This window comes from Mus caroli, chromosome 7 (genome assembly GCF_900094665.2).
Source record: "Mus caroli chromosome 7, CAROLI_EIJ_v1.1, whole genome shotgun sequence".
Classification (NCBI taxonomy): domain Eukaryota; kingdom Metazoa; phylum Chordata; class Mammalia; order Rodentia; family Muridae; genus Mus; species Mus caroli.
Window position 1 is genome coordinate 30,078,411 of NC_034576.1, and position 22,460 is coordinate 30,100,870.

The 22,460-nt window shown below is 50.1% G+C and overlaps 2 protein-coding genes across 4 annotated transcripts; both read right to left on the bottom strand.

Moving 5' to 3' along the window:
- Positions 1–1,612: 1,612 nt before the first annotated feature.
- On the bottom strand, positions 1,613–2,693 carry Ffar1 (free fatty acid receptor 1). Its single transcript, XM_021166642.1, has one exon. It carries the CDS (start codon positions 2,603–2,605, stop codon positions 1,703–1,705), a length of 903 nt encoding a protein of 300 aa, XP_021022301.1. The 5' UTR covers positions 2,606–2,693; the 3' UTR covers positions 1,613–1,702.
- A 3,970-nt stretch (positions 2,694–6,663) lies between these two features.
- On the bottom strand, positions 6,664–21,543 carry Cd22 (CD22 molecule). 3 transcript variants are annotated; one of them, XM_021166582.1, is made up of 16 exons: positions 21,440–21,543; positions 21,129–21,216; positions 20,398–20,541; positions 18,594–18,651; positions 17,957–18,361; positions 16,364–16,684; positions 13,934–14,215; positions 13,535–13,798; positions 11,503–11,760; positions 11,014–11,277; positions 10,668–10,931; positions 9,216–9,312; positions 9,035–9,110; positions 8,715–8,833; positions 8,267–8,351; positions 6,666–7,911 (listed from the first exon to the last, which is right to left on the bottom strand). In XM_021166582.1, exons 4-16 carry the CDS (start codon positions 18,628–18,630, stop codon positions 7,780–7,782), a joined length of 2,604 nt encoding a protein of 867 aa, XP_021022241.1. In that variant the 5' UTR covers positions 18,631–18,651; positions 20,398–20,541; positions 21,129–21,216; positions 21,440–21,543; the 3' UTR covers positions 6,666–7,779. The 3 variants fall into 3 exon arrangements, with proteins under 3 accessions (XP_021022242.1, XP_021022241.1, XP_021022240.1); XM_021166581.2 differs by having other exon boundaries at positions 7,078–7,911; positions 20,380–20,541; positions 21,129–21,230; positions 21,440–21,465; XM_021166583.1 differs by lacking the exons at positions 20,398–20,541; positions 21,129–21,216; positions 21,440–21,543 and adding an exon at positions 20,022–20,241 and having other exon boundaries at positions 6,664–7,911.
- Between the last annotated feature and the right edge of the window lie 917 nt (positions 21,544–22,460).

Here is a 22,460-nt window from a genome sequence, read left to right on the forward strand (position 1 = left end):
TCCTGGCTGCCCTTGAACTCACCAAGTAGACCAGGATGGCTTTGACCTCACAGAGGTCCACTTGCCCCAAGGAATACTTTGTATGAACCCGTTCAGGTGCTCTGGCCACTCTTCTGTTAATCCTCATTAGAGGCTTTATTCTCATGAGAAGAACAAGCTTGATTCTGATATCTAGCCTCCCCAGAGATGCCCAAGTGTCTGTCTCCTTCACGGCCACTCTCCTCTGGCCTCCCTCTCATGGGCTGGGGTGTGCCTCCCCTCCTTCAAATGATGATCAATATAGCTGACACCACTAGTTTTTCTACATGTCCATTAAGCCTTAGGGGTCCTACTTGGAAGGACCACATTCCAGCTCATCTATGCTATAGGGCAACAAGAACGTTTCCTACCATCCCCAAAATGAAGGTGGTCAGCACCATAGCTAATTCACGCTGTATTTGAGGGAAGGCATCCCTTGTCTGGGAGTACTGCTTTGCACCCCAGAGCAGTTAGCTGAAGGAGTGTGTGGTATCTGCTCAAATCTGAAAAGATGCTCCCTGGACAAGCAAACATGCTACAGAATGGCATGGGTGTTGGCTCCCTCTGCTGGGCACTGAGTCTGGCTCACAACCTGCCCATCTGGGCACCTGGCTGAAATCAACAGTTTGCGTGAGATGGGGGAACTGTGTCCTGTGCCAACAGTCTCAGGTTCTCTGGACGTTGAGGCAGGAGAATCACTTGAGCCCAGGAGTTCAAGATTACACCTAAACTCTTGTCTGCTAAAACAAATGTGTATGGTGCGTGCGTGCATGTGTGTGTGTGCGTGCGTGCGTGCGTGCGTGCGTGCGTGTGTGTGTGTGTGTGTGTGTGTGTGTGTGTGTGTGGTGTGTGTGGTGTGTATGGAGTGGTGGTGGTGAAGTACCTGGATAAAGATCAGCCACTGAGCACTTGCCTAGCAGGTTGAAGGATCTGGAGTCTATCTCCAATAATACACACACACACACACACACACACACACACACACGAAGAGGCAGGGGTGCTATGTTTGACGAGGAAATGAGACACCCTGAAGGATGAGACTCGGAGTGGTACCTGCAACTACCTACTCCTCTCCACAGTTGCCTCTGATGGAGCTCAGGTCGGCAAAGCCCCTTCTTTCCCTGTTTCAAACCAGTCCCTCCCCCTACCCCCTACCCCCATCCCCTCCCCCCACCCCCCATCACCCCTACTCCCCCACCCCCCACCCCCGTTTCGCTGAAACTGAACGTTCAGTGCTGTCCCCTAGTGGATTCAGCGTGGTATGGCAGGGCCATGATGCTGCCTCTTTTCTTCAGACATGAAAATGTTCTTATCTCAGGGAAACACTCCCAAACTGGGTCATGATGGTGGTATTCCTCTTGATCAGGAGTGAGCTTCCCTTCACCCCCAGGAGAGGACTGCGCACTGCCTACGGCAGGCAGTTAGGACAATACAGGCCAGAAGCAGTTGGGAGCAGGCTGAGGTGTGTCAGGCAGACATACTGTCCCTTGTTGTCCAGCACGTGGCCTCCATTCTCTTCCTACACGGACATTGTCCTCTCCAGGTGGAACCCTTCCCATGAGTGGCTTCTGCGATGGCTTTGGGCCAGGCCTCCTGAGTTGTGGTGGATCTGCCCTCTTGGGAGCCTGGCAGAGTCAAGAGTCATCCAATTCCACTCAGTGCCCCTTGCCCCCAGAGGTGGCTGCTACTTCTGAATTGTTCCTCTTTGAGTCCTCGTCACACATACTGTTCCTCGTCCAGGACCTGTTCCCAAGTAGCCAGTGACCAGTGGGTTGAGTACCACACTCCAGGCTCCTGTGATGAGTCCCAACTTCCTCCAGGAGCCTCCTAGGTCCGGGTTTATGAAACTAGCCACATTGGAAGCGTTATAGGGCCCCAGGCAGAGCAGGAGTGTGAGGAGAGCGCCTCCGGCCACCCAAGCTGCCCTGAGCTTCCGTTTGTGGCTCAGGCCCGAGTGCACCAGGGCCCGGAGGCAGCCCACATAGCAGAAGGCAGTGATGACCAAAGGCAGAAAGAAGAGCAGAATGGAGAAACTGAGGCGGGCAGGGCGGGCAGAGTCAGGATCCCAGGCTTCCAGGCAGACCGGGGAGCCATTCACAGGTATGTTGATGCCCAGGGAACTGGTACTGTTGTCCAGCCAGCTTCCGGAAGTCTCCAAGCCAAGGGCCAGCCCCAGGTGGCAGAGGACAAGGGCCCATATAGCCACACACACACCCCAGGAATAGCGGGGCCTCCGGATGGCTTGGTACCCGAAGGGGAAGGCAGCCCCCAGGTAGCGGCCAGCGCTGAGAGCAGCCAGGAAGCCTCCGCCTGCGTAGAGGGGAGCAAAGTGGGCCAAGGCAAAGACTGGACAGAAGGGGAGCGGCAGGGGCCAAGCCCCAGAAGCCAGGGCCTCCACAGCCTTCAGGGGCAGGGTGATGGCCAGTAGGAGATCAGAGCAGCCCAGATGGAGAGTGTAGACCAAGCTGGGAGTGAGTCGCAGTTTTGCGTGGGACACTGCGCCTCGGATGGCTAACAAGTTCAATGGAAAGCCCAGCGCAAAGGCAGATACATAGAGGGCGAAGGAGAGCTGTGGGGGCAGGTCCATGAGGCCGAGTGGTTGCTGGTCGCTACTGTTCCTCCTGTTCACTGTACTCAGCTCATCTGCAGAGAAAAGAATGTCACAACTGGCGTTCCTCCTGCCCAGAGCACCAGAAGCTAGTCCTAGAGTCACTGAGGATGCCAAGGCCCACAGAAGGAAATGGCCGCCGGATAGCAACCGAACTCGGATCAGCATCAAGGAGTCCAAGCGCTCAGTCCCCAGCTGCTTCTCCACAGCACCGCTCTTAGGATGAAGATAACGATTGGGTGTAACAGGAAGAGAAAGAAGGTTCCAGAGCTAAGGCAACGATGTCTGATCCCTGAGACTCTGGGGAATGAGGAGCAGAGGGAAGTCAGAACCAGGCTGTATGGGGCGACAGAGACCCCAAGTTCACTCCTTGTCCCTTACTCTGTGACCAGAGTTTCTGTAACCCTTCAAAAGGAAAGAACCCTCACCAGAGAAATCAGGGGCTGCCTTGAGGGATGACTCGGCAGTTAGAGAGAGCTTGCTGCTCTTCCAGGAGACCTGAGTTCGGATCCTGGCACCCACATCAGTCACTCACAGTCACCATAACTGCACACACATACACAGTTGTTTTTGGTTTTAAGAGAGAAAGCCCGGAGTGGTGGTGCACACCTTTAATTTCAGCCCTCAGAAGACAGAAACAAGAAGATCTCTGTGAGTTTGAGGCCAGCCTGGTCAACAGAGCAAGTTGTAGAGCAGCTAGTGCTACACACACACACACACACACACACACACACACACACACACGAGAGAGAGAGAGAGAGAGAGAGAGAGAGAGAGAGAGAGAGAGAGAACAGTGTTGGGTACTAGCTACATTAGGCATGGAGAGGCAGGCAAAGCAGGTACTAAGGGAACAGACAGCCCCAAAGGCAGGCCAGGCCAGTTCCCATCAGTATATTACACCTCAGGGAACATCTTAGGCACAGAAACCCAGAATAGAGAGGAACCGTTGAAAACGGGACTCACCTCTCAGTGTTGCCGGATGTCTCTGAGACTCAGGAGTCCCCTTGCCGGGATTCTGGATGATGCCAGGGATGGGCAGTGAGCTGGAAGGGAGAGAAGGGCGGGGTGGCCATTAGCTGGAGTGCTCGCAGCCTGGATGAGCAGCTGATGGGGCATCCTATGCTGGTCTGCAGGAGATGAGGGTGGACCCAGGAGCAAGAGGAAGGATTGGGGTATGATTGACTTGGGTGAAGACCTTAAAGAAGCAGGGTTTGTGGGGTGTGGCATTGTACCGTCCCGATGCACCCACTGCCCATCCAGACCCACTGAGAGCTGATTCTGCCCCACTGCTGGATGAGTTCATAGGCAGAGCCCCTGCTTGATTGACTCATTTCTAGGTAATAACAATAATTCTGGAGACTTCAGTCACCCAAAGGAGGTACATGTTGTCATTCATAGAAGAACAGCAAAAGAATCTCTTAGTGGCCTAAGCCTGGTGCTACGATCTGTTATTCTAGCTATTCTGAAAGTTGATGTAGGAGGATCACAAACTCAAGGCCAACCTGAGCTACAGAGTGAGTTCAAGTTCAGCCTACAGAGCTTAATGACACTGTCTCAAAATGAGTACCAGTGACGGGGCTGGGGGCATGGCTTGGTGGTGCACCACCTGCCGAGACTCTATGAATGAGGGGCTGGGGGTACGCACAGCTCAGTGGTAGAATGCTTTCCTAGTGTACACAAGGTCCTGGGTTCCATGCCTAGACCCACAGTTGCTTTTTTATTAATTTCTGTTTCGCCTGCGTATACATACATTGGCAGTTCTAGTCTAATTCTACACAGTGACATTTTCACTGAGGGTCTGCAATCTTCCCTATGCAAGCTGCCTTGTGGCCCTTCACTGTCCCTCTGACCATACGACCCTGTGTCTGCTATCCCTGCTAAAAGGCTGCCCTCATGTGTGCCGAGGTCTGATGGGTTCATGGTGCCTCATAGGTGCTCTGATCCTGGGGGAACGGCTTAATTTAGGGCAAAAGTCTGCTTGTGCTCTGGAGTCCGGGCCTCTGGACTTCCTGACCACCTGCTCTTCACGCCTCAGCAAAGCTGTTGACAGCCACATCTCGTGGTCAATGGGTCATGAAGTAGCTTTATATCAGCAGCTGGGCTTGGGAACAGGATAAGGAGGTACTTGGTGGTTGCCAGGAAGCCTAATCCAGATCTCGTCAGCCTCAGGGCTGCTTTCTGCTCCTTGGAGTAGACCTTGTCCTCAAGGGGTCTTTGGAGACTCCAGGCTTGATTAAAAGCTTCACGGCATTGGCTCCGTGCTTTATAATTCTTGCACCCCAACAATGGACTATCCCAGGTGTGGGGTTTATTATTGTTGTTTTGTGTCATGAGAGGAAGTCTCAAGCAGTCTAGGTCTGTCTCAAATTTGCTGGGTAGTGGAAGATGACCTTGAACTTTCTATGCCCTCTACTTTCCCCATGCTAGGATTATTGGCAGCAATACCATGCCCGATTTATCTAGTGCTGGACATAGAACAAATGGATTCGTGCCTGTGAGGCAGACGCTCTACACATTGAGCCAGTGTGTGAATAGATACCAAATGCTTGCCATAAATATTAATGAATAATTAATTAGTAGTTGAATATTGCTTAACTTCATTGAGAGTATAGAAGCCCCTAAAACCTTCCTTCTCTCATTTAAACGGTGTTTTGTTTTGTGTTTTAGTGTAAAAATAAATAAATGTTAAAAAAATGGGGATACCTGAAGAAATCACTCTGAAAGTATTGAACATTCTTAACTACTGAGACACTTCTCCAGCCCCCAAAATATTAATTTTACATCTGTGTGTGTCTATGTGTGCATACATGCCAGAGTGTGCAGGTACCATTTGGGGGAGTCAGTTCTGTCCTTCTACCACGTGGGCCCTGGGGATTGAACTCAGGTTGTTGGGTTTTGGAGGCAGGCACCTTTGACCACAGAGCCTTCTCATCAGCCCTTCATTTAAACAGCATTTAAAGTCCCTAGCCAGGCAGTGGTGACGCACGCCTTTAATCCCAGCACTTGGGAGGCAGAGGCAGGCAGATTTCTGAATTTGAGGCCAGCCTGGTCTATAGAGTAAGTTCCAGGACAGCCAGGGCTATACAGAGAAACCCTGTCTCGAAAAACAAAAAACAACAATAATAAAATAAAATAAAATAAAATAAGTCCCACTAGCCTCCAGAAGAGTTAACAGTGCGCACCTGAGATCAACCTGGGGACAAAGAAGAAATCAGCACTTTCCTCTGGCTCTGGGGAAAGATGAGAAGGGAGGGAGGGAAGGGGACCCTCCTGGGTGACAGGAGTCGCAGGTCCTTGCCTTTGTGGTTGGTCAAGCCCACCTCACTCACTCCTTAGGCTGAACTGGTGAATGGGGAAAGCTGGTCCTAGGACCTGGGATCATTGGAGCCAATAGCAAACTGGGGAGATCCAGGGGGTCTTAGGTGGTAAAAGAACCTGGCAGGTCCCCGCTTAGGACTGCTGGAAGGAGGAATCCACTTCCCCTTATTCCTTTGCTGTTGTTTTTGAGACTGTGTCTCTAGTTGTAGTCCAGGTTGGCTTCAAACTAGTGATGGGAATTTGGGGTTGAGGTTTTAGGAGTTTTGTCTTCTACACTTGGCTTCTCAGTGTTCCCACCACTGAATAAACTTCACTTCCTTGAACCACACATGTAGTAACGAATAACAACATCTTCATCTTGGAGAAACAGAAGACTCAAGATGTGCATGCATCAATACTCACCCCAGCTACAAAGCCAATAGCCTTTCCCAGAAACAAAGCTAACAGCTCCTGGTGGTGCAGGTGTGTCACCCAGCTACTTGGGAGGCACAGGCAGGAGAATTCTAAGTTACAGGCCTGCCTGAGCTACAGAGTAGTTGAGATACTATTTTACAATAAATAGGAGGCCAGAAGTATGACTCAGTACTAGAACTAGAATCCCCCAGTGAGGGGCTGGGGGTGTGGCTCAGTGGCAGAGCATCTGCCTACTTCAAGTGAGTATTTGCTATGTGTCTTAGTTAGGGTTTTACTGCTGTGAACAGACAACTATGACCAAAGCAACGCTGATAAGGACATTCAATTGGGGCTAGCTTACAGGTTCAGAGGTTCAGTCCATTATCACCAAGCAGAAGGATGGCAGCATCCAGGTTGGCATGGTGCAGGAGGAGCTGAGAGTTCTACATCTTCATGTGCTAGGAGAAAACTGGCTAAAGCCCATGCCCACAATGACATACCGACTCCAACAAGGCCATGCCTCCTAATATTACCACTCCCTAGGCCAAGCATATTCAAACCATCACAGCTGGCATGCATGAAACCCTAAGTTCAATACCAACACTGTGAGACAATGGTGCCCCTAGGGACTGATTTGATAGTGAGATTATCCTGAGTCTTTCCCCCTCCCTCCAGACACCAAGAGACCATGCCCATCTCCATGTTTCCAGTATGATCAATCACCAATACAAAAGAATTCATGTGACAGCTGCACCACTTTTAATATGAAGCACTTATTGAATTATATATATGTCCATTCCATTCTGTCTGCTAATGTCCAGGACCCCGGAAGGAAGGCACCATCTCCACAGGTCCAACATCGTTGTAGGAGAAAAGCCAACTGGGGACAGTGCCCCTTGCTTCCTTACTTCTGTCCTTCCTCGGGATTTCTCCCCAGGGCCAGAAAGTGGGTAGTAAGATTAGTGAACGGGGTAGAGTATCAAGGGGTCAAAGAAGAAGAAATGTTAGTGACGATTACAACAGGAACACATCCAGCTGAAGTGAGTGAAGCACAGGATGGAGCAGATGGTGGGTGCCTGCGGTTGGAGAAGCAGATGCCGCACAATGTGTGAGGGAGGATCACCAGCCAGAGAAGGCCGGTTAGGTCTGGCCAGACCCAGGTTGTTTTTTGTTTGGTTGGTTGGTTGGTTTTTTGTTTTTCCAATACAGGGTTTCCTTGAAAAACCCTGGCTGTCCTGGAACTCACTCTGTAGAGCAGGCTGGCCTCGAACTCAGAAATCTGCCCGCCTCTGCCTCCCGAGTGCTGGCATTAAAGGCGTGTGCCACATGCACGCCTGAGTCCGTGCCCAGGGAGCTGCCGGTGCCTTAGCATCTGAGCTGCAGCAGCTGAAGGGGTTGTCTTCTTTAGGCTCAAGAACCCGAAACTGCAGCCGCTACCCACCTCAGTGCTTGAGGGTCACATAGTCTACGTCTTCCTTTGCCTGGGGCCGCTTACCAGCCCCAAATTGAACCAGCTCTGAGTAATGGATGCTCTCATCCTCCGGGAAGCTCGGATTCACATTCTCATAATCACCCTGCGAAGCATATGAAGGTGAAGCAGGCCTGGATGACCAGCCTTCCTCCATTCCCTTTCAAGCCTTCTCCCACTGGGTCCCCAATGTCCAAAATGTGGGGTCTGTGGGAGGTGACTATATTGATGGGTTAATAGATAATCAAGGCAGAGACTGTTTTAGGGAGTTGAGTTCTCTGTGGCATATGCCCCAGCTGTGAAATAAGCTTCTTTCCATTATAAACTACCAGGTCTTGCATATTCAATTATAGCAATGGAAAATAGACTTAAGTCTGCCACCATCCCCAATTTCACTGTCTGTGTGTCCCATGACCGGCTCTCAGTTGAGATCCCAGCCTTCCATAGCTCTGTCCTCTTACCATAGGCCGCTTCTGTACCACCGAGTAAGTGACCGTGTCGCTGTTGTTTGGAGGAGGAGCCTGTGTTGCTGGGGTCCCTGCATCTCTGAGAGAAAGGAGATGGCTACACATGCATGAGCTTTCCCAGCAGTGCTTCAACCCCAGCCCCTTAGGAGAGGATTTCTCTGTGCATAGCACCACAGCAGCAGCTAATGAAAATGGCTGTGTGAATGTATCACAACACTGTCAACCCGCCATGCAGCCTGGCTCTGGACACCAGCTTCTGAACTAAAGACACACGTCCCTTCTGAGGCCTGTTATCTTGTCATGCAGCAAGAATAAGGGAATGAGTGTACGTGTATGGTGGAGCCTGGTACAGGCCCGGCACAAAGAGGGCAGACTAGGACACACTGTTTTCCTCCCACGCCCCTTGAGAGTCACAGCTACCAAACTCCAGTACCCTCTTTACCCAGCGTTGTGCGTGTCGCTCTCTGGAAAGCGCAAGATGGCGTAACTAACGGTGTCATCCATCGCCGGATTGTAGCATCCCTGGGATTGGGGGCCTTCTGAGAGAGGGGTCCTTCTAGCCTGGAAGATGCAAAGTTGAAGCTATGGCTCTCTTCTCTGACCCCATGCCTTGCCCCTGGCCTTTGACCCCACAATTCCCTGGAGGTTTTTTTCTCAGTGCTTCTCCAGCACTGAGACTGCAGATGCCCGTGTGTCCTCAAGCCCTTTTCTCATCTGTTGTCTCCAAGGGCTACCCTGGATCTCATCTTCCTCTCATCTTACCTTTTTGTTCCTCACAAAAAAGCTCTGGCCACTGGAATTTTCCTGAAGCCCCTGCTGGCTGCGGTTTTGCTTCCATCTAAGGATCAAGGGGTTTGTGAGGGCAGGTGGGGATGATCCTGGCAGGCTGCGGGCTGTGGGGAGGGGACAGGAAGAGGAGGGGCAGCAGACAGACAGGGCTCACTTTTTCTGGATTTTCATCCCCCAGATGGCCAGGATGCAGATAGCCAGGCAGAACCCTAGTCCCAAGGCGACCCGCTTGCCGATGGTCTCTGGACTGTCTGGTGAAGAAAGGTAAACAGGCCCACTCTGCCTTGTGAAGACAGAGAGAGAGAGAGCATTCTGTCCTTATTCTTTCACAAAGCCTGGTCCTTCTTGCCTGCAGATTTCCTCCTCATATGGGAGACGGATAGAGAAGGGGATGGAGAAGAAGTCCCTGTCTTCCCACCCCTGATAGCAGAGAAGAGACAAATCTTTGCCTCTAGCAAGAGCTACTCCATAGTCAGCTCTCACAGAAAGCCTGTGACCCTTGAGTTGGTTGCTGCCCTGAAACCCTGACAACAGTTTGATCAGACAGTCAAAACTTAAAGTGCACCCAGGCAGACTCTGCTCCAACACAAGCCTGGTCCCTGGCTTGTCCTTGCAGGTGTGTCCACAGCAAGGGTTTCAGTACGTCTCTGCCTTGAAGAGGGTGCTAGGGAGATGGGATGGGCTACAGTCATTTGAAAGAGGCAAGCACAAACTGGGCACGGTTACTCCTATCTGTAATCCCCACACTCAGGAGGCTGAGCCTGGAGTTCAAGGCCAACCTGGGCTGCATAGCAAGACCCTTATCTCAAACAAGAAAGTGTGGGTGGGTTTTGTAGGAAAGGGAGATTTTCTTTTTAAGATTTATTTATTATATGTAAGTACACTGAAGCTGTCTTCAGACACATCAGAAGAGGGCATCAGATCTCATTACATGTAGTTGCTGGGAATTGAACTCAGAACCTCTGGAAGAGCAGTCAGTGCTCTTACCTGCTGAGCCATCTCTCCAGCCCAGGAGATGGGGTTCTTTTGTTTTGTTTTTCTACATAGCCCAGGCTGGCACTGGCCTTCACATGGTATCGCCACTCCAACCTCTCAAGGCCCTGTTCAGCTTCCTTTTTGTGCTTGAAAAGATTTTTTTAAAAAACTATATGCTAGTATTATCTTGTTTAAAACACTAAAATATCAAAAGATAAGAAATAAGGATCTTAGCTGGGTGGTGGTGGCGAACACCTTTAGTCACAGAACTTGGGAGGCAGAGACAGGTGGATCTCTGTGAGTTCATGGCCAGCCTGGTCTATAGAGCAAGTTCTGGGACAGCCAGGACTGCACAGGGAAACCCTTCCTTGAAAAGCAAAAATAAAACAAAACAAAACAAAACAACCAAAATAAAAAAAAAATTAAAAAAAAAATAAAAGAACTAAGGGTCTCATCCATCAAGGGCGAGATTGGCATGTAGAAGAAAGGAGGAAGGCAGGCCGGTAGAGCAGGGGACTTTCCACTCAGGTCACAGGGTATGTCTGAACTAGACACAGGAGAAGGAAGAAGGAAGGGACTGCAGCTCCCAGGACAGGGGAGGGACCAAGGGAAGACAGCAAGGGGAACTTACAGTAGACAGTGAGGGTGCTGGGTGGTGACTCTCCTGTGCCTATCCCATTGGTCCCTTTGCAACGGTAGGAACCCGTGTGTTGGACCTCCAGGGGTTCCAGTCTCAGTTTCTGGCCTGAGGAGTGGAGGTCTTGGCCACTGGAGTCAAACCAGGTGTACTGTGAGATGGGCGGATTGGCATCACTCTCACAGGACAAGGTGGCCTTCTTCCCCTCCATCACACGTTCCCCAGGGCTGATGGACACACGCAGCCTCCTAGGAGCATCTGTAAAGGAGACCCTGAGTCAGGCCGGGTCAGCGGGTCACTTCATCATCTTCTCATTTAGGCCCCAGCTCCAGTCACTCACACAGCACTTGGAGGTTCCAGGCCTGTGACAAGGTATCTCCGATGGAGTTGTTGACCATGCAGTTATAATTTCCAGAATCTTCTGGGGAGATGGAGCTGAAGTGCAGGTGTTTCCCTTCCTGCACGAGACTCCCATTCTTCTTCCAGAAGAAGCGGACCTCTGCAGGGTTGCTCCCTGCGAAGTCGCATCGGAGGAGGACACGCTGCCCAGCGTGGATCTCTGATGCAGGGCTGACCTTCAGTACCTTCACGGCTCTGGGGGCATCTGCAGGGCCACAGCCTCAGGTGATGTTTTGGTTCTCTTCCCTTCTTGATGTCCCCAAAGCTTCCTGTGCCCTTGATTAGGACATCCTGTCTCCTTGGCGCTGAGCCCTGTGCGTCCTCCCTCGACCCTCTCTTTTGGCCTGTGGTCTGAGTCCCCATCCCCTCCCCTCACTCTCCCACCCACAGATCTCAATGTGATCTCCTCCTGGGCACCTCTATCACTCACAGTGGACATTCAGGCTGACAGGGAAGGCCCACGAACACTTGTGGTTGCAGGCAGCACAGCTGACAGGCATGGAATCCCATGTCACTTTCTGAATCCTCAGCACTCCGGGTTTGAGCTCACTCCCAGAACCTTGAGGGTCCCATATGTAGAAGGTGACGTTTGGATTGCTGGAGTTGTACCTACAGACCAGGGTCACATTGTCTCCTTCCAGAATTGGTGTGAAGCTCTGAATCACTGTGGTCACCGCCTTGGGAGCATCTTAGGGTAGAATGGAGAGGCAAGCAAAGCATGATTTCTTTTCTTTCCCTTTGCAAGCACCAGACACCACACGGGAGGTCTTACACGGGCTAGGCAAGAGCTCTACCACTGAATGAACTACATCGCTAGCCCTAACCTATTTCTCTTTTTTTCTTTCTTTCTTTCTTTCTTTCTTTCTTTCTTTCTTTCTTTCTTTCTTTCTTTCTTTCTTTCTTTCTTTCTTTCTTCTTTTTTTTGTTTTGGATTTTCAAGACAGGGTTTCTCTGTGTAGCCCTGGCTGTCCTGGAACTCACTTTGTAGACCAGGCTGGCCTCGAACTCAGAAATCTGCCTGCCTCTGCCTCCCGAGTGCTGGGATTAAAGGTGTGCGCCACCACGCCTATTTTTTCTTTTTAACCTTTTATTTTTGAGTCATGGTCTTCTTAATTTGCACAGGTCAGCCTTGAACTTGAATAGCCCCTGAATAGCAGAAAAGGCCGACTTGCACCACCCTGGGCCAGTTGCAAGGCTGGTTTTCACAGAGCTTTTTCACATTGTCCCCAAATGCATCCTCTCCTGTTCCCTCTTACACCTGTGAAGCACACTGCCAGAGCCCATGCTGTTTAAAGCTGTGTGACAGTGGCCTGTAGGCCCCTATCAAGTTGGGCACCTAGCCTTCTAGAATCTTCCCAAAGGATACCCTTAGAGCAGCCAGTGGTGTGATACTTAGCTACTGCTGTTCAGAGTATGGGTAGCCCTGTCTGTATCCAAGCCACTAGGGACCCAACAAACACTACCCTGGAAGCATCTCCAAAGCAAGCTGGGCTGTGCTGCCAAACCGTGGGGCAGAATGGTGAGATGGTCCCTCCGGCTCTCAGATCTATCAGGGCCTCACCCATTGCCTACGAATGTTATGTCTCCATGCCTCACATCGCCCAGGCAGGCCTCAAACTTGCTAGAGAGCCAAGGTGACCTTGAATTTACGATCCTCCTGCCTTGTGTCTTAAGTGCTGAGATTTCGGGTATGTGCCACTACATTTGTTTCTTTTATGCGGGGCCGGATGAATCCAGAGCTGTATGTGTGCTAAGTATTCTACCAAGGGAGCCAAACCCCCAGCTTCTCTCTGGGGGATTTTAAGCAGGGGCTGTACCACTGAGCCACGCCCCCAGCCCCTCACTGGGAGATTCTAGGCAGGGGCTGTACCACTGAGCCACGCCCCCAGCCCCTCACTGGGGGATTCCAGACTAGCGTTTGGTTGCTGAGTCCCTTACAGGTATATTATAGGTTGTATTCTGTCATTGAGCTACATCTCTGGTCCTCTTTCTACTTTTGAGCCAGTCTTACTAAGTTGCCTAGGCTGACCTTGAATTTACTCTGCCTCCCAGGCAGGCCTCACGTTTGTGATTCTTCAGCTTCCCCAGTAGCTGGGATGACAGATCTAGGCCACCAGGCTGGTGAGATTCATTCATTCATTCATTCATTCAACAAACATCTACTAAGTGCCATAAGCTGAGGCTCTTGGTCACTGTCTAGAATGCAGCTGTGAAGCTCCAGGTGCCTGGTTGCTTGTCTTCCAAACTCCCTCCCACTCCCTCATTCTACACCCCCTCACCCCCACACCTATCACTCCCTATACTCCACACCCCCACACCCCACACCATCACTCCCTATACCCCCACACCCCAACACCCGCTACACCCCCCTCACTCTTACAACCCTTCACCCTACACCCTATTTGCCTTCCTTCTCTAATTCCCTCTTTCCTCTAAAACCCGGAAGTCAGTTGGCCGCTCACAATGGACATCCAGCTTAGCTTCCTGGTCTATCCGTCCAGGACCCAGACGGTTCTCTGCCAAGCAAGAGTAATTCCCAGCGTGCCACAGGGAGACTTTACGGATGTGGAGCTTCTCTTGGGTGTCTCCAGGTATATGTTTCCTGTTGTGATACCAGGTGTAGTTTGTTGCACTCGGACTGGCCAGTGAGTCACAAATCAGCTCTACTGACTGTCCCTCTTCAGCGGGGGAAGGGTGGATGTGAACCCTGGAGGGTTCTGGAGCATCTGAAAGAATGTATGGCCACAGGACAGGTGAGCAGAGCCTGCTAACGTGGACAGGCAGCCACCTGAACCTCTGGTATCATCCCTTGAGGACCCTGCTAACTCCGCACCTCCCTCACCAGCTTCAAGGAAACTCACAGTACACCGTGAGTTCCACTTCTTCTGACTTTCCTGGGCCTATGTCGTTGGAAGCCTGGCACCGGTATTTCCCTCTCATGTCCTTGGTCACTGAATGCAGAGTTAGCTTGGACATCTGTTGTTCCTGTTCCTGATCCTGATCCTCTAGGGGGCGCCCATCCTTGAACCAAGACACCGCCGTCCTGAGTTTCGGGTTGCTGCTGTTAACCCGGCATGTCATGGTCACAGAGTTGTCCTCTTCCACCTCTGTGGGATTGACCTTGATCTCCAGCTTCGGGGCATCTGCGGGAAACGAGAAGCAGTTGCGGAAAGCACAAGGAATGCTCGGTGGCTGCACTGTTATTCCGACAGCAGTAGCACGCACATCTGTGGTTCCACCCAGGTGACTGCCCCAGCTCCTCACTTGTCTGCCTGCTCTCATTTCTCCCGTCCCCTACCCTTGTTGTCTCTGCCGGCACCCCGAGTATCCTTAGCATCGTCAAAGACTGGCACTGAAGCTGTCTATCCACTGGGCTTGTACAGCCCAGGGGACCAGCCCTCTCTACTTCCTTCCCCGCTTAGCTGAAGGCTCAGGCTGCGGTGGGTACACGATGCTCCCCCTTTTGTGGACCTTTGTGCTTGTTTCTTCCTCTCCATCGGAACTTCTTTGCCTGTTCTCTATCATGTCAGCTGAGGTCTGCACCTTCCTCACATGAGGCTCTATCCTTCTAATCACCCACCTCCTTTTTACCATTTTGAGGTATTTGTGTGTGCCCGAGAGTGCGCAGGTGACTATGGTCAGACAACAAGCAAAGGCCACCACACCCACTTGTTTTGTTTTGTTGGCTTTTTGTTCTTCCAGACGGGGTTTCTCCGTGTAGCCTTGGCTGTCCTGGAACTCACTCTGTAGACCAGGCTGGCCTCGAACTCAGATCCACCTGCCTCTGCCTCCCGAGTGCTAGGATTACACCACACGCTGCTTACATTCAATGTTTAAAATGTGAGCTCTGGGATTCAGACTCAAGTCCTCATTCTTGTAAGGCAAATACATAAAAAAAAAAAAAGTTTGTTTTCTTTTCTTTGTGTGTATCTGTGTCAGAGGGACTAAAGGCCTCAGATCCTGTGGAGAGAAAGCTCTTGGTGGTTGTCAGCTGCCTGGTGTGGATGCTATGAATCGAATTCAGGTCCTCTGCAAGATCAGTAAGTGCTCTAAACCATTGAACTATCTTTCCTAAGTACTTAAAAATATATATTATGGGACTGGAGAGATGGGTCAGCAGTTAAGAGCACTGGTTGCTCTTCCAGAGGACTGGGGTTTCCAGCATCTACAGGGAGGCTCACAACTGTCTGTAACTCCAGTTCCAGGGCATCCAACACCCTCTTCTGGGCTCCACAAACACCATTCTTGTGATCCACACCATTCTTGTGATCCGTGCACTGGCATACATTCAGGCAAAACATTCACACACATACAAATAAAAAATTAAAAGTCTTTTAAGATTGAATAAACAGTATATCACATAGTACTAAGCTTTAAAAAAAAATTCTAAGGGGGTTTGTTAGATTGGCTAGACAAATTCAGACCTCTTTTTCTATTAATATACATATCTCCTCCTGGCAATTCTGCTCTATGTTTCTTATGTGTCTCTTCCATTGCAACTGTTAATCCACACAAGCAGAACCTGTGTGCTCAGCCTAAGCTGGCATTCAAGACAAGACTGGCACCCAATCAATTCACAGGCTTGGGTGTTTGTTTTAAGGTAGGGTCTGATTGGCTTAGAACTCACTATGTAGACCAGGCTAACCTCAAATTCACAGAGCTCCACCTACTTCTGCCTCATGAGTGCTGGGTTTAAACGTATGTAGCACCATGCCAGGCCCCACAGTAAATATTCATTCAGTGGGTGAATGAATGGGTGAATGAAGCATAAAATAATGATGTGAAAACTTACATGTATGGAGAACAATGAACCCTAAGGAGATGATCCTCAAAGCATGCTGTGGCTTCAGAATTGATTGATTAATTGACTGATTGATGGATGGATTGATTGATTGATGCTGGAGGTTAGTCCAGGATCTCACAAGTGCTAAGCAAGCACCATACCACTGAGCTACATCTCTAGCCCTTAGTTTTTGAGACCACAGTGTTTTACTCTGTGGTCCAAGCTTGTCTCAATCTTGAGATCCCCTGCTGAGTGCCCAATTCCAGGCCTGCATTACCACACTTAACTAGGTTGCCTTATTGTTCAGGCTAAGGCAGAGGCTAAAATGAGCCTGTGTCTTGAGACAGAGGACTAACAGAAAAGACAGCATGGCGGGCTTGTGCCACCGCAGAAACAGGTGACTGACAGCTAAACCTTCAGCGGACACATGCTCTTCCCACCCTGGGTACAACGCGACAGGATTTAGGAAGAAGGTGACAGGTAGCATCCTTCCCACCCGGAGACTCACACTTAACATCCAGACGCACAGTGCTCTCAGAGAGCACCTCGGAGGAGTGCTGGACTCGGCACTTCACGCTCTTTCCGTGGTCCGTCCACTTTGGTTGGAAGGTGAGCTTGCTCTCTGTATAGACATTCTTAATGGAGGAGGTGACAGAAGAGGTGATGGAGGTGACAAAAGAAGTGATGGAGGTGATCTCAGAATCTTCCAGGAACCACTGCAAGAGGATGTCATACCCAAAGCAGGAGAAATTCAGTCCACAGGTCAGAGTGACACTTTGGGATTCCCGGATTTCTGATGGCATCTGGATGTAAGGTTGGAACGGTTTCTCTAAGGGGAAAGAAGAGAGAGGCCTGCTTGCTGGAGATGGGACACAGACTGGCTGTCCACCCCTGACTTCAGGCATCCTTTCCCATGTGACCCCAGAAGAAGCTCTTCAAGGCTAGCCTTTCTTTAGTCAGTTTGACTACTCCGGAAGGTCTTGGGAACACAAGCCTGCTGGGAAATTGTGTCTAACATTGACTTTGTTTCTCACTTTCTCCTTCCATTATGTTCCTAATGGCCTCAGGATCACCCAGGGTGATTTGATTGATTGATTGATTGATTGATTGATTGATTTAATTCTCCATGTATCATTGGTGGCATGTGTTTGTTTGTCAGACTCAGACTTAGAGTCAGCCAAGCACAATATTCCTTTAGTGGGGTGATCCTGAGGCCCTGGGCTCAAATCTCCACCATGCCAGACCAGCCGACAGATGATGCGACATCAAGAGACACAGCACGGACAGCTCTAGTGTGGAGTGATGATACTGTCTAGGGCAGAGGCCCCTGGCTGTTGTTAGGGGTCATGTCTGAGCCCTGTGCTCTCCTCTAGCCTAAAAGAATGTGGTCACTAACACACTGAGAGATTTGAAAATCCAGACCTCTCTCTGCTTTAGAAAGCTTCAGAAAACCTGAGAGCCTCGACAACGGATTCCAGAACAGACACAAGCTGAGGAGAGAAAGCCTGAGGTAGGACAATTGCTCGTGCTGCAGTTGGCTGTGTGTGTGTGAGAGAGAGTGTGTAAGTGAGTGAGTGAGTGTGTGTGTGTGTGTGTGTGTGTGTGCATCAAAGCCTCCTATTTGGTGAGCGAATGAAAAGGAGAAATAAAAAGGAAAGAACATGATTGCTCCTAGGTGTGGTGGAGGAGAAATTATATTGTAAATAAAAGGGAGAACATAGCCAGAGGCAGGGACATCTGGGAGAGTCCAGAGTGGATATGACCCCGAGCCAGGTGAGGAAGGGTGGGAGAGGGGAACCAGGTGCAGCAGCCAAGGAAATGGGCTAGAGGTAAAAGAGGGTGGGCTACCCAGACGGCTGGATTATATAGGGAAGAGCCTGGGGAAGGGGCAGCCCGGCTCTTGGGCTGGGGAGTTGGGCTAGAGAGTGGGGGCCAGGTGCCAGCCATTCTCTGTAATAGGTAGGGACTGAGGGATGCTGGGAGAACCTGGTGCCAGGCTCTCTTTAATATGTTAAATAGGCACCTTGGCTGTTTGCTCCAGGGTTTGAGCAGGCCCCTCTTTGCTGCTGCTAGAACAGTTGGCTGTCTCCCCATGCCTTACCGGAGACATTGAGGTGAATGGGCTCCATCCATCGTTCAGTCCCTGCGGTCATCCTCAACCCCAGATTCCCACTGTCATTGGCATATATCGGGTGGATTTTCAGGGTACAATTGTTTATTCTGTTCCCCAGAACTGTTACTCTCCCTTGCTTAGAAAGGTACAGCTCAGTCTCTGGGTCCTTCTCGGTCTTTGTGGCGTTGTACAGGACAGTTCCATTGAATTTCTTGGTGTCCTTGTCAAACTTATAGTTCTGAAAAAGGAGGATGTTGTCCAGACGTGCCTTGGGTAGTGGAATTTTGTACTTGCAAGGAATCCTGATGCAGGCTCCCTCCCAGGCAAAGAGGGTTTGGGGATGGTCAACGGTCCAATCATTTGCTGAGCTGTACTGAGCCGAAGCCGCATGTCCTAAAGGCCACAACTCTGGTCAGAAGTTGTTACTGAGGGGTAAGAACTTCCACTGGAAGCAGGAGAGGGAGACACTGGGGAGACACACGGTGGAGCAGGAGCACAGACTCTCTGTGCACACCCGCCCCCCCCCCCACCTGCGGTTCCCCTCCAATGCCCCAGGTCCATCCCCTCTCTGCATTATCCACTGATATCTCCAGACCCAGCTACCAGCCTGGGCCTCAGCACTTACCTAGGATCAAGAGGAGCCACGGGTAGTGGGCGCGCATGGTGTCTCGTCTGGGTGGGACCTAAAGAAGGAAGAATTTAGTCTGTAAACTGGATGTGTTAGCATGTGACTGTAATCTCAGCATTCGGGAAGTTGAGTAAGGAGGATTGCTATGAGTCTGAGGCCAGCGTGGGCTACATTCTGAGACCCTGTCTCAACAACAACAGCAAAAGGAATTTGCCTTTGAGCCATCTTGTTGCTCCCTTATCTTGCTTGTTGTCCCCTGAATTCTGGCCCCTTTCTTCCTGATTGTGTGTGTGTGTGTGGTGTGTCTAGTTAGGTGATAGAGATGTAGGTTTGGGGTGCTCATAGAGCCTTTTCTGGGTATACTACACTTCTTCAAGCAGACCTTCCTTTCCTTTCCTCTCTACCTCTCTCTTCTGTCCATTTGTATGTTTGTAATTTTTATTTTATATTGTATGTGTGTGTGTTCACACACACAAGCGCACACATACATGTGCCTGAAGTATGAGGCATGTGCATGCTACAGTGCACGTGTGCACACCAGAGGACAACTTTGTGGAGAATTTGGTGGATTCCTTTAAGTGGGTCCCAGGAATCTAACTCATACGGCCAGGTTTGCACAGCAAGCACATTGGACCCCTGAGCTACCTTGATGGCTTTTTATAACTCTTAGAACTCTGTTCTCTCAGGCTCTGCTGCCAGCCTGTTACATGCCTCCAATGCCAGGCTCAGGTAGCAAGGGTCTTCCCAGGTTACCACTGCAAGATTACACACAGGGATCAGCTAGAGTGATTTGAAAGACTCGGGGGTGGTAGGTTGGTAGGTTGGTGGTGAGGAAAACCACATTAAAACAAACTTGAGCCAGGTCTGGTGATTCAGGCCTGGAACTCCAGATGCTCCAGAGGCTGATGCAAAACAATTGCAAACCCAAGGTCAGCTTGGCTACAAAGTCCAATCTAGTCAACTTTACAAGAAACTTGTCTCAAAACAAAAATAAAGGGGGGAGGGGGCCTGGGGGCGTGGCTCAGTGGTAGAGCCCCTGCCTAACAAGCACAGGATCTAGATTCAATTCATAGTACTAGCCCAAAAAGTAAAACTAAACCCATAGTGCAGTATATTTGGAGGGAGTTGGAACGCCTTAGAAGCAGAGAGCAATCCGAGCAATCACCTCCTGAGCCCTGGGTGCTGATAGGGAGCAAGGGGCAGGCATCCCTTTTCTAACATCAGCCAGTCGTTAACAGGTGGGAATGGGGACCTCATGTTGTCTGATCACCCACTGTCTGACCATAAGGAAGAAGCCAGATTGTCATGAGAAATGTCTTGCTTTAGAAGCAATACATAGGACCAGCCATAGTGGTATATACCTAAAAATCCCAGAATTTAGGAGCCTGGATCTATGAATACAAGGTTGAAGCTAGTCTGGCTTACCAAGTCATTATGAGTAGAATTAAATAAGTAGTGGTATACAGCTCTAGCCTGACAGACCAATTTAAGGGCAACTAATTTACAACTCTTCTCTCTCTCTCTCTCTCTCTCTCTCTCTCTCTCTCTCTCTCTCTCTCTCTCTCTCTCTCTCTCTCTCTCTCTCCCCACACACACACAAACTTGGCCTCCACCATCCTACACTTTATGTAGAGTTAAATTTAACAAGTTAACTCTATTCACGTGGCTGTGATCTCTGTGTGAGTCCCCAGGGATCTTGCAGGATGTGCCAACAGAGTATGTCTCCGGTGTCAGAGAGCAGAGCTGTGTCCCTTCCCTTCTGCCCACCCAAGGTTTGCCATACCTTGCACAGCATCCGCACCTCCCTTTCTCCTGCTATTTCTCTCCCAGGCCGCAGGGCACAGGTAGTAAGGACTTCTGGGTGACCAGGAACAGGTGTAGGGAAAGCCAGTTCAGTTGCTGAGCGTGGGCTGGCTTCTGCCTCCACTGTTGGGGTTGGTGTGGCCTGGGTGTATATAAGAGGTTTGTGGGCTGAGGCTGGAACAGATCATCTGAGGAAGAGCTTATCTTAGTTTCCCAGGTACAGGGAATGCACCACATAGAGATGTCTTCAAAGTCACAGCCACTTGGAAAAGGCAGAGCTCAACAGGAGGCTTCACTGCAGGACTTCTTAAGTTGTCGAAAGAGCTTAGACAGGCAGTGGCCATGCTTCTTTGGCCATGAACTCTATTTTAATCTTTCCCAATGAAAGCGTTGCAGGGTTGCAAGCTCTGTTCTGGAGGACACACTTTAACACACCCGTGTGGTTGCTATAACAAGGGCTGTGGCAACAATCAGCCTCTGGGTGCTGGACCACCCTGTTTGTCTGGCAGCCCCTCCGGCCACATCCTTAGCAGAGCCTGGCTGGAGAACTCAGCTTAAGCAGGAAGCAGGCAGTTCCAGAGTGAAGCTCTGAACCCCAGGAATTTACAGCATGAGAAGCAGGGACCTGAGCCTGGGGCCTGGATGGGTGAGGAGGTAGAGCAGGGTGCAGCAGCAACAGTTACTAAGTCAAGAAGCTTAGAACACGGCCAAGAACTGTGATCTGCTCACCTTCTGAGAGCCTCAAGGTTAGCTTCCTGGTCCCATCATTTCCTCTCTGGCACTCAAAAGCTTCTCTACCTCAGAAGACCCAGAAAGCCTGGAAAGGGGACACTGAAAGACAGGGATGGGGAGAACAGGGTAGGGATGAGGGGTTGGGGTTGGGGACTTAGGCGTTGGAGGGTGAGGTTTGTCTGTGCCTATTGTAAAGTAGATGAAAAAACCACAGCAGGCCCTCCCTCGTGGCCAGCACACAGAGGCCACTCCATATCCACTCCATATTTACTTGTCGAGAGCAAGAGAAAAGATTGAAATGGTTTTACCTGCTTCCTCCTGTGTTCGATCTTCAGTATCCCTAGCAGGATCTGAGAGTAAAACTAAGAAAAGTTTCACATGCTTGGCCACACCCCCTTCCTCTCTGGGCCTCTGAGAGAGACCAGCAGATATGGTGTGGATGAGAGGCTGTGGTGGAGAACACAAGTTTGGAGTCAGATTGACTCTCTGCAGTCACGTGTTGGCTTGTGTGTCTTCCATGTCTGATGAATTTCCATGCTGGCTTGTCCAGGCTCCCTAGAGCCAGACAACACACAAATACATACCTGAACACACAATAATCAAACACACACACACACACACACACACATACTCATGCACCTGGGCGCCATCACAAATAAATAATAATGAAGTAAAAGACTTCCCACTCAGCAACCCTTCTTCCCAGAGCTAGAGCTCCCAGCTGGCTGGGGAAGGAACAGGTCTTCTTGAAGGTGGCTTTAGCTTGCTGATACATCTTATTGCTAGCAATCCCACCGAAGGCAGGAGCAGAGTGATCTAGCACTGACATGAATACCTTCGCAGCTCTACGGGCAAGGGGAGGACCAGAGCTCTGGGGAAGAAAGTTGCTGAATGGGAAGTCTTTTTTACTCCCTTTTTATTTATATGTGATTGTGTCAAGATGCAAGAGTGTGTGTATGTGTGTGTGTTGTTTGAGTATTGTGTGTGTTCAAGTGTATATTTGTATGTGTGTGTTTGTGTGTCAGGTGAGTGTTATGTTTGTGCATATGTGTGTGTTGTGTTTGTGTTTGTATATTTGAGTGTTGTGCATGTTTGTGTTTGTGTGTGTGTTTATGTATGTGTTGTGTGTGTTTGTGTGTGTTATGCATATGTGGTATGTGTGTACGTGTGTATGTGTGTGGTGAGTGTAGTATGTCTGTGGTATCTGTGGTGTGTATTTGTGGGTGTATATGTATATGGTATGTGTGTGGCATGTGAGAGTGTGTGTTTGTATATTATGTGTATTTGAGTGTTGTATATGTTTGTGTTGTATGTTTTTGTGTATGGTGT